Source organism: Cajanus cajan, chromosome 5 (assembly GCF_000230855.2).
Source record: "Cajanus cajan strain Asha chromosome 5, NIPB_CcT2T_4, whole genome shotgun sequence".
Classification (NCBI taxonomy): Eukaryota; Viridiplantae; Streptophyta; class Magnoliopsida; order Fabales; family Fabaceae; genus Cajanus; species Cajanus cajan.
Window position 1 is genome coordinate 54,021,672 of NC_138521.1, and position 12,190 is coordinate 54,033,861.

Below are 12,190 nucleotides of genomic sequence, written 5' to 3' on the forward strand. Positions count from 1 at the left end.
ATTATGTTTTTTTAACCAAGTAAAAATTCATTAATATTTAGAGAATAACTTTACTTGTTTTAGAAATCCAGCCTCTGGGGATGCCCAATATTCTTATTCCTCTAACTTTTATTTCTACCAAAATCTCCAATCATGTTATGAGAAATTTTGAAGTCTCAATCTCCATTTTGATACAAAAAGAAGAATTCATTTCAATAAGAACATCAACATAACTTGTGAGAAGAGAACTAACTATTATATTACTCAAAACAATGAAGTTTCAAATTATCATTCATCTATATCCAAAATAGTAGCCTAAATAAAATTACAATAACTAGACTACAATATTTACATCTCCAAGTACACATGGAAACAACTTACAAGTAATAATAAGACGATAGATAACACATGGTTAAACTAAAATAAAAACGAATAAAACAAAACAACTTTCTTTCATTTCACCCAACAAACAACAGTCATTTATTCATCCTTCCTTTTATACAGATATTATAATATAAAATAATGGGCAACTAATGTTTTTTTTCTTAAAAACGAAGTTTGATGAACAAAGTTACTTACGAGCATGGTGAAGAGACACAAGAGCAGTAGCATTAGTCGAGACGGTAGCTTTGTTTTCATTTTATCTTGAAAACAGAAAACGCCTATTACGTGGCAACGAAGGCAAACCTCACCCCTCTTAAAAGGGCGCCATTTGCCTTCACCGCTATCATTTTTAAAATCTTTTCCACCACACTCCAACTTCAAAACGCAATTTCCATTTCCATTTCCATCTCCATTACCTCAGCAAAACCCTAAAACCGCGCCATGCTCCTTCACTCCTACACCTTCGATTCCCTCTCCAAATCCCAGGAACTATCGTCAGCCATCGAATCCGCCACAACCACCTCCCAAATCGCATCCGCGTGCGCCTCCATCGACTCCTTCCTGCACTCCCACTCACCCGACCAGTCCCGCCACTTCTTCTCCCTCGCCTTCCCGACCCTAATCTCCAAGCTATTCGGCTTCCACGACCCTGTCGCCACCAATGCCTGGATCCACAAACCCGAACTCGCCCAAACCCTATTCTCTCTCCTCTCCCCCGCCGGCACCCTCGCCGCCTCCATCGCCGCCGTCGACCGCCTCTCCCTCGTCAAATACCTCTTCCCCGTCGAACGCCTCCCCCACTGGACCCGCTCCCTCCTCCTCGCCGACGCTAACGGTTCCCGTCAGCTCTCCGATCTCTGTCCCTCGCTCTTCAAACCCTCACCTTCCCCACCCCAGGTCCAACTCAACGTCTTCGAGTACTTCTTCTTCTGGCTCGCCTACTACCCCGTTTCCAGGGCCAAAAACCAAAACCCCGTTCACTCTTCCGTCAAGAGAGCTAAGAAATTTAGGTTAGAGGATTGGGCCTGGGCCTCCTCGATTCCCGGTTTCTCCGCCTCCAAACGCTGCCCCGAGGGAAAACCTCACTGCGATTTATACACGCGCCTCCTCTGCGCTTACCTACGCGCCTTTGTCACCTCCTACGACCTCGCCGCGCACCAGCCCTATCGCACCTCAATTCTCCACTACGGCCCTGGCTACGACGCCTCCGTCGCCGCGCGTGCCGAGTTCGTTGTGCACACGCTAATCCACTTCTGGCTCGTCGACAACGACTTCTCGCCGCTGCCGCGCTCCCTCGGCGTGTCGTTTCCGGCGGGGGAGGCGCCGCCTCCCGCTGGATTGGCGGAGGTGGTCAGCCTCTTCGTGAGGTACTTGAATTTGAGCACGGTCGCCGTCGCCGCGTTCCGCGGCGACGGCGGCAGCGAGGGTGGGAGTCCCCGGTGGAGGAGCCTGGAGGGTGGGAAGAGCAAGGATTTGGGGGTTGTGCGGTCGCTAGGGTGTTGGAACTTCTGCGTGCAGAGGCCTTTGTATAGATTTTTGTTGAGGACGTTCTTGTTTTGCCCCATGGCTGCTTCGGTTAAGAATGTGTCGCAGGTGTTGTCGGTTTGGGTTGGTTACTTGGAGCCTTGGACCATGACTGGGGATGAGTTTTCGAATGTGGATGGGATCGATGGGGAGAAGAAGGAAAATTCTTTGCCTGCGGGGGGTGGGTTTTCGCCACGGTGGCAGGATTATGTTCTCTCTAATTATCTCTACTACAGTTCCTTGGTCATGCATTTTATTGGGTTCGCTCACAGGTTTCTTCATAGTGATGTTGAAATCATAGTGCAGATGGTGCTAAAGGTGTGTTTCTTAACCATGGTTTATACATTATTGTATCTGTAGATTTTTTTTAGCATAATTTCATCATCTGCCTTTGACACTTTTTCCTGCACACCACGAACCAAATTCACGTGTGTATTTTGTTTTGTTGTTTTTGATAAGATCCCTGATTGCTTAACTGCTGTGAAGGATTTTAGGTATAATTTGGTAAACGTGGTTGGATGACAGGAACATGGCATATCGATTCTATTCTGTGTTTGGTGTATTGCTGCTTTTCAAAACTACAAAATATTTATAGTAATAAAGCATAACTTGAACTGAAAAAGTTTTGCATAGTGGTTTCATTAAAAAGGGTGGAAACCAAGGAGAATAGATCATTACAGAATTAGTTCATTTTACTCTGTTCTGATCGCACACCAAACCGTGGTAGTCCTATTGTTTTCCAATACTGAATTGGGGGGGGGGGGGGCGAGATATTCTGGTTACGATAGTTGATCTTATTAATTTGATCCTTGTAGAATTGTACTTCTCATATTTTAAATTACTTCTTTTTCCTCCAGCTTTAGATTTTATTCTCATTGATACCTCAAGTTATCCCAGGGCACATTATTTGCCTGCATGCTGGGACAAAGATTGCATTTCTATTCATGTTAGACCTATCTGTATGTGTATTTGGTTGAAAAGAATAATCAATTCTTTATAGTGACTCATTTTTCATTCCTGTCATGTATAAACAATGTTCCAGTGATTGTAACTTTCAGAGGGATTGCATTGCATTATCTATAACAGACTCTTGAGGTTTAGATAGATCACTTCTTATTTTTTAACCTGCATTTACAGGTGTTAGACACATTGACATCATCAAAAGAGCTCGTTGACCTTTTGAAGACTGTGGATTCCCTTTTCCATTCTATACAAGCTGGATCAAGCAAGCCAATGTTGAATAACTTGTACAGATATGTTCCTACTATCCGTGAACAGTTGCAGGTGATTTGATATTTCACTTCTGCTTTTACACTTTTCCCTATTTTATTGATCTTTCTATTGAATTGTTATTATTTGCATTTAAATACACCTCTTCACCTTAATGGTGGATTCTATACCAACTACTAGCTACCCACTTTCTAAACTTTTTCATATTGTTGATGATGAGTATAAAATCTTTCATGTTCCTTCACCTACTGACTAGAGTTTGATCCTTGCATCCCTTCATTCTGCTAATAGAAAATTTAAATTTTAGCACACAATGTATGTAGACTTGTGCATTATCATGCCTCAAGTCCAAAGGGCTTTTACATGGGAAGGTGTTTTAGACTTGGAGATTAATATATAACCATTTATGTATCTTTTCCTAATATATTATGCTTTTGTGATTATTTGTTCATAACACTCTTCTGTTGGTTGTATGTACTGATTTTTCATGTCTTGATTCTTTACACGTTATTTAATTTGTTATTTTGTTTCATAGCCTGTTTAGAGGCTTGATTAAATGCTTTTGCACCTAATAAGTACTTGGCATGACCTAATGTCTGTATATTTATTAATACCACACCACTGGTTGTTTCAGGACTGGGAGGACGGTTTATGTGAGACTGATGCTGATGGCTCTTTTTTACCTGAGAATTGGAACAAAGATTTGCGACTTTTTGCTGATGGGGAGGATGGTGGACAACAGCTCCTTCAGGTCTTATATTTTTTCATGTTATTATAAATTTGTGTCTATAAATTAACTATAATATAACTACATGATCAATCAGTTGTCTTTATAGTGACAATTTTTTCATGTTCGAGACAAGGCATTCCTTGAACTCTTCTAAACCAACAACTACACGGTCATTCGTTTGTCTTTATAATGGCAATGTTTTAGGTCAACCCACCTTACCTATATTGGCTTGGGGGGATCCTAGGAAGCACGGATGCTTCGGAATAGTAGCTTTGCATGTATTCATGTTTTTCCCGTGTAGGACACATACATGTCAGACGCATCTTGCACACTTCTAATACTTTTAGTTGTATTTTACAATTTTTTTTCTTCTTTTTTAAGCTTTTCTGCCAATGCAGTTGGAATATCACAATATTAATTCTCTATTTGGATATATGTTTACGTAAATTTGTACTATTTTTGTTTTATTATATATAATTATACACACAATTTGCCATATTCACATCTCCGTACCATATCATATCCATGTCCTGTTTGGTATCTGCCTTTTAGTTTGGACCAACTATGTATTATGTGAACATTGGTAACCATCTCGTGTCCATGTCTTCTATGGTATCCCTTTTTTGTAGTTTGGACCAAGTGACCAACTTTGTAAAGATTGGTAATAAAGCCACTACCTAGGCAGAGTTGTCTAACTGTAGTAATCATTAAATATAATATATAGATTATTGTCTTCTCATTTCATTTTTTCTGTCACTGCAGTTGTTTATATTGCGTGCAGAAGCTGAATTACAAGCTATATCTGGTGATAATATTGGACCCAGCCTGCAATGCATAGATTCACTGAAGGCAAAATTGGGGTGCTTATTTGATGGAGACACTATGAAGTCATCAATTTGTCCTGAACCAATGCCACATCAACAATCTCGTGATGAGATATTCAAGCCTAGAAGAGTTGGCTATCATGCTTCTTCTGATGTTAAATACAAAGGTGACTGGATGAGACGTCCCATTTCCAATGATGAAATTGCATGGCTTGCAAAAATGCTTATTAGGTTATCTGATTGGTTGAATGAGAGTCTTGGACTAAATCAGGCAGAGAGCAATCAAGTTAGCTCAACAGTTTCCTATGTAGAGGTATCCACTGATGTCGCCCATATATGTGGACCTTCGGAGGCCGTGAAGGTCTTTTTATGTACCATTGGTTCTTGGTTTCTCTTTCTGGGTGCTGCTTCTCTGGGTTTAATGCGAAAATATGGTCTGAGGGTGAACTTAAGGATACTGGCCTCCAAAAAGGTTGTAATGGTTTTTGTTTTATATGTTGCTTTTGGTCTATTGAAGAAACTCATTCGAGCATTTCATGGCATGTAGAGAATATAGATTGAATATACAAAGTGTATAGAGATGTGGAAAGTACAAAGAGAATTTTGTCCATAAGGTGTTTCAGCTTCTGTAATTACAAGTGGTACGGTTAGAAAAGAAAATACCAGTCCGCCATGGTCAGCTAATGCAAGTAATTTCTGATTTCATATTAAAGCTGCAATGAAAGAAATTACGGGTATCTCATTTTTATTTAGAATTTGGAATGTGACGTTATAAAAGAAAATTTTGACTAAGGGTCGAACATTTCTTTTATAAAGTGTTTTGGTTTGGGAGTTACTACCCAGATTTTAATAACGCGTTAACTTTTTGCAACGTACTTTTTTCAAAATTGTACTTATTAGCTCCTATATTAGCCCCTACGTATATTTTAAGATTTGTTTAGTTCATTATACGCTTTTTTCTTTTACAAGTTGTCCTTTAAATTTTTGTTAAAACATTTTACTCTAGGAGTCCGGTTTCACTTAACCAGATTGTATTACACTATTACATGGAATTCATGACCTTATCCGAGTCTTATTTGATTGTCAATTTTGAATAAACAAAAGACTAAACTTTTTTTTTCTTTCAGGACTACAAAAGACCAAACTAGAACTTAAATAGAATTAGGCGATAAAACTGATAACTTTATAAGTATAGTGTTTCATTATTTCCCACGTTACACTTTTACCTTTACACAGCCTTAGTTGTGGACAATCATTTATGTCGGTCGTGACAAAAGAGAGATTGCAATGGTGGCGTGATTTATTTAAAATGATTCAATAGGGTTTCTCTTTCTTTCCTATTTATTTTCTATCTTGCTTCATGTTCTTTCCCTGTTCCTCTACTATTTAGGTTGGCGTTTCTATTCTTCGTGTTATTGTAGCCACTTATACAAAACTTAGATGGCAGTTCGAATCTTGCGCAACTTTAAGTATGCATTAATAATTATATTAACTGTAGTGGTATTTGACTTTACTGTATACCAAATATTTTTCCCAAAAAAAGGAGACAAAACGTATTCTTACCTTCCAATTTCAACAAAAAGCAATAATTACCTTTCAAATACTTTATATTTCGTTGAAAAAAAATCGAAGCTTTGAACTTATTAAAGAAGTTAAAATCCTAGTGAGAAAAGGCTTTAAGTTCAAGTTTGAAAAAAAATTGTTTGGAAAAAAGATTTGAAGTTCAACTGACCATGGGTTTGGTTGTGTCAATACCCTAGAATTCGAAACATGAGAATCTAAACTATATTCTCCTTAGAATTGGGAGTCTTATGTGAATATTTCCGGATAACACGCTATGAGTTTGTCTGAAGTTGTGAGCTAATATTTAATCGTAATTATAGTTAATCGTTGAAAAAATTATCTTTAATATAATTTTAAAATAATTATTATACTAACAAGTTTATCCTATATGATGATTTGTGATCAAATAATAATATAAAATATTCTTAAATTATTATTATTATTATTATTATTAAATAATCAATAATTATGATGATTTTTTTTATAAAGATCTTATTTATTTAATTATGTACCATAATTTAGTCCGTAATGATATAATTTTAGTTTTTGACTTGATATGAGTAGTCTTTTCCTCCTATGTATATATCAATATAATGGAGAATAATGTGACACTCCCTATTTCGCATGTACAATAACTATAAAGCGAAAATAATTTAAACTAAATAACCAAGTTTATGCATAAACATCTAACTGAATAAAATTTATATGGTAGAGGATACCACATAACCAACTTCTCATAACAAATTTTTTGATAAAACTTTTAAAATAAAATAATATTTAAATAACTCAACATCATGTACTAGAAGTAAAAGACAATAAAATAAGTAATACTAAAATTATGCTCCGATATCAAATGTCCTATTAGAGCACTCCTAGAACAAGGTCTAAACCTTGTCACCAGCCTCATTAATATCTTGATGAGCATCACCTGCAATAACATACATAACAACAACATATAGACAAGGGGAGTGAGAAACTTCTCACTTTAACTCATGACTTGAAATAAAAGATGAATAGTCAAACACGCTCAACATAGTAGTCATAACAATAACATTAGAAATGATCACACATTCAACAACATCATAAGGTAAGAATTCTTTCACAACACATCACGACATTGATCTCAAGAACATATACAATTACATGTCAATATGAGATGTAATAGACATGGACTTTGATTTTCATGCATGTGGCACCAATCACAAAAAATATGTGCAGTGCATATATAACAATTTGGCAATTTGCTGATTTGTGTGCATATGATCATGACACATAATCTCTCTATCATATCATGAACCACTACACATACTTAATGATTTGCCATATATACGATTTTCTATGCATACAATTTGCCATTCACAACAATTTACCATACATATGATTTGCCATGCACAAATCAAGTATCTCATTCAATCAATATATCAAGAACATCCATGTTTATCTCACACCCATCAATCATTAGAAACACTCAAATAATTTACTTCAAATCAAATACAAGAACAAGTGTCATATATGGAATGGAGCCCAATAGGAATCATCTCACGCCTGGTGCAGCTCGTCTAGAGAGCACTCATAACTTTTGGAATGGTTTACGCTCAATGTGATTCACATCACGCTCGACGATGTAGTCTTAGGGAGTTCCCATCAATTAGTTCATACATAGCTCACAGTCGTATTTGTTGAGATTCATGGAGTGGTGAATTAGCTCAAACTTGGAGAATGAAGGTTTTGATAATAACAAAGTATGGATTCTGAGAATCAAAGCTGACCAAGGACATCAACAAGTCAAAAACAAAGTCAAGAAAAAAATATGACTATTATGATGTGTAATAGGAGTAGCTCATAAGTTGTATTATTTTTTTGAGCTTATTTTGCATGTGTGTGCTTTGTGCATAGGTTAATCTTTATCTAATCTGACTAAGAGTGAGTATGATGATGAGTTAGAAACTTGAAAAGTTATTTTGAGACATAAAATAAAGTTTTTGAAAACTGACTCAAAATAATCGATTATCATTAAATATAATCGATTATTCCAGCAACAGGTAAAAAGGATGCCTTGCTGTAATAATCGATTATTTTTTAAATAATCGATTATCCCAGGAATCACTCTCTGGAATAATTGATTATCCTGCAAAATAATCGATTAATCTGTTCTTAGTTGATTTCCAGAAATCATGAAGAACAAAATAATCGATTATTCTTTAAAATAATCGATTATCTGGTTCTGAAAATGTTATAAATAGTTTTCACATTTTGAAACTTCAAAACAAGATAGATCTGAGAATCAAAAAGAGAAAAACGTTAATGTGAAGTCTTTGTGACCTTCTTGGAGTGTTTTCTTTGTGAAACCAAGAAGTAAAATGTTTTTGAAATGTTTTGAGAAATGATCATCATCATCATCACATTCTTGAAAGAGAAAGATTAAGATTTTCTTTTGAATTCACTATCTGATTTGTTCAGCTTCCAAGTGAATTTGTTCCTTCAATTCTTTGTGAATAATTGTAAATCTTGAGTAGGTGTCTCAAGTGGTAAGAAATTCTTGTAGTGAGTTTCTACAAGAGGTGCATTCTTGGGGTCAAGAAAGTGGTTATCTTGAATGTAGGAGTATGTGCATGTGTGGTATGCTTGTAAACCTTCTTCATTAAGATAGTGGAACAAATCTTGATCAGGTTATGATTGAGGACTGGATGTAGGTCACATGTGGAGTGACTGAACCAGAATAAAAGACTTGTGCAATCTTCTCTTACCCTTATCTTTTACTTTGAGTAATATCTTGGTTGTGTGTTAAAGAGAATAATCTTGATTAACATGTTTGTATGCACAACAATGCTTTAAACTGAATCAAAGTGTTGCATATTGATTGTTCTTGACTTTGAAGTTTATTAAAGATTAATCAAGAAAGCATATAAGACTCATTTTCATTAACAAGTTTTTTAAGCAACTTCTTTGAAAATTCATATTAGAAAAGTTTGAATTGAAATAAAGATCCTAGGAACTATGAAAATTTTTAAAGTGTCATAGAATTCAATTCACCCCCCTCTTGGATTGAGCCATTCTTTTCTAACAGTATCAATAGCATACTCACATACTACAACTACATATTAACATTAATTAGCACAATGATTACACAAGTTCATAGTTTAAACATAATAATTACACAACATCATTCGATACATGTCAAGATAGAATCATTATAAAATTGTATAATCATAATCATATGTTAATACACTAACCATAGTCGCTAAGAGATCTAACAACGTTATCGATACCACACATTGATTCATTAGACATTGTTATCACCATACACTTCAAGTCATTAGCAATTAACTCAAAACATAACTTGTTCATAATTGTTCTTTCTTATGATTTATCCTTCCTAGACATTAATATATGTACTTCAAACATTCATAAAATCAAACACTTAAAGGGTAAAACTATTCATCATCACCATTCACAAATCACATTTTCATAACTTAATCTTCTAAGATATTTTGTGGTCCAAACACCTTATCTAAAGTTATATATATGTTATCAAGTTGATATTAATTTTATTAGAAAACTAAGAAAACTATCACTAGTACAGAATAGTAAATTTATGTCGGTTATTTTTAGGGATTTTACGTCAGAAAAACCTCTGACGTAGAAGCGGGAGACGTAAATTTACGTTGGCCGTAAGAAACCGACGTAAATTTACGTCGGACATGACAAGTCCGACGTAAAAATTGCAAAAAAATTAAAAAAAAAAAGAAGAAAAATGACTACAAGAAGAACGACCCGTTTTGCGTAGAGAACGACCCGTTCTGCAAGGAAAACGGGCCGTTCTCCAAGCAGAACAGCCCATTCTGCAAGGAGTACGGGCCGTTCTCCAAGCAGAACAGCCCGTTCTGCAACCCAGACTTGGCTTTTCTTCTGGTTTTTCCTCTGGCTTCTCTTCTCTTCTCTTCTGGTTGTTCCTACTCAAAATATAAAAAGGAACACACATAATAAGTACAAAATACACATTTAGGATAACACTATCAGCAAGAAAAAAAGTTTTACTAGGAAATCACAAGGTCAACATAAAGTTTTGCTTCCTCACCCATTTGCCGTATGAATGGAGACTGAAATGTCAGAAAAATTATAAGGAAGGAAGAACCGAAGGAGTAGGAGGCGGAGAGATTTACACAACGCGCGGGAGAAGGAAGGTTTTGAAATCTTCAAATCTCCTCCAGCAAGTGTGAAGCTTCTTTTAAGTGCGGTGATGTGGATTATTTACGTCGGACACAATGGATAGCCGACGTAGATGTTAAAAGTTACGTCGGACCTTAGGGGTCCTACGTAAATAATTTAACTAAAATTACCAACTATGCCACCGCGTTTTTATTACGTCGGGTGTTCGTATGTCCGACGTAAAATGGGTGACGTAGTATCCTAATTTTCTACTAGTGTATCTATAACTTCTATGTTAACCTCAAGAGTTAATTCTCCCATATATTATTTTTAAAAAATTATAAAACTGCAGTATTTCAGTCTAAACTTGACAGTCTAACCTTCAAACTAATATGATCACAACTTGAGTTCTAAACCTTTTTTAGGTGATTCCAACGAAATTAGAAAGCTAACATGTAGGACTACAATTCTTATGAAGATCACAAAACCTGATTTTAACATTCTAATAGTATCACGCTCGACACGACATTCTTTATGCTTGACACAAAGAGGACAACAACCTCTCTATCGCACTTGCGCGCTGTGTGATTAAGGTCATGCCCAACACGAATCTTCGCAAGAGTGTCAATTGGCGCCAAACATGGCCCACTTGATGCTTGGTGCAATACTAGTTTGAGGGGAACCTACAAATTGTGTGAAAGTCGTACAAAATGTACCTAAAATCCCAAAACTCCAAACCAAACGATGAAAATCACAATTAAAACTTAAAATTACTCTATCATATCATATATTGCTCAAATCCAATCTCAATTTAACTTATTTGCATACTCATATCATCTCCTCATATAATCACCCAAATGCATTGCCTTAAGGTTTCCACAAAAACTAATGCACAATTTGGGATTTTCCTCTTCATACAACGCATACATCAAATAAGAGATTGAGAGTCAACCTCACTATCCAACAATTATCCCACATTTAAAGCAAAATTACTCATTCCCCCTTACCTTGATGAGTGCTATAAGATGGACATGGATATCTAGACTACGAGCTTTGTTTTTCCTTTTCATTCCTTAGAGCATATGCATAATGTGAAAATGAGAAGTCTAAAATAAAAGAACTACTATAACTCCCACTTAACCTTTTAGCAAAAATACCTTAACTATAGTTCTCTTTTCCTTTCCCTCAAAAATTAAAACTGATAAGTAAATAATATATCAAACCTATTTCTCCCAATTCAATTATAAATAAAATATATAAACAATTATAATTAAAACACATTTTTCCTAAATAATTATTATAACAAAATATCATAAAAATACATAATTCTCTAATAAATATTATACAAAATAATTTTACAAATATTTATTAAAGACACTCATAATTATTAAAAGTCTCTAAATTATTTTCTAAAATTTATTTAATTAATTAAAATAATTATAAAAAAAATAACCTAGATAAATATCAAAATAAATAATAATTAAAAAATTATATTAGTAGAAAATCCAAGGTGTTACAAATATAATTTCATGTATTTTTCTAGAATTAGGTGTTGGTTATTTTATTTTATTTTTTATAAAATTTTAATATTTTCGAACTATTGCAAAAAAAATTTTGACAGCTGATTTATCAAAATGCTTATGTTCTAAAAATATAATTAATAAAAGTGTCGCGCTTAAGTAAATCTTTAATATTGGTTTAACGTTTGTGTTTTTTAGAGAAGTTTTAAAATATTAACTTGCCACATTTTTTATTCTTATGGTTTCATTATTATTTTTATATTTAATTAAATTATAGAACTTATATT

At 35.0% G+C, this 12,190-nt stretch overlaps 1 protein-coding gene across 1 annotated transcript; it reads left to right on the forward strand.

Annotated features, from left to right (window-relative positions):
- The first annotated feature begins 615 nt into the window (after positions 1 to 615).
- LOC109807024 (sphingomyelin phosphodiesterase) lies at positions 616 to 5,426 on the forward strand. Its single transcript, XM_083075359.1, has 4 exons — positions 616 to 2,205; positions 3,025 to 3,171; positions 3,752 to 3,868; positions 4,610 to 5,426. The coding sequence occupies exons 1-4, from the start codon at positions 805 to 807 to the stop codon at positions 5,216 to 5,218; spliced, it is 2,274 nt and encodes a 757-aa protein (XP_082931485.1). The 5' UTR covers positions 616 to 804; the 3' UTR covers positions 5,219 to 5,426.
- Positions 5,427 to 12,190: the final 6,764 nt, after the last annotated feature.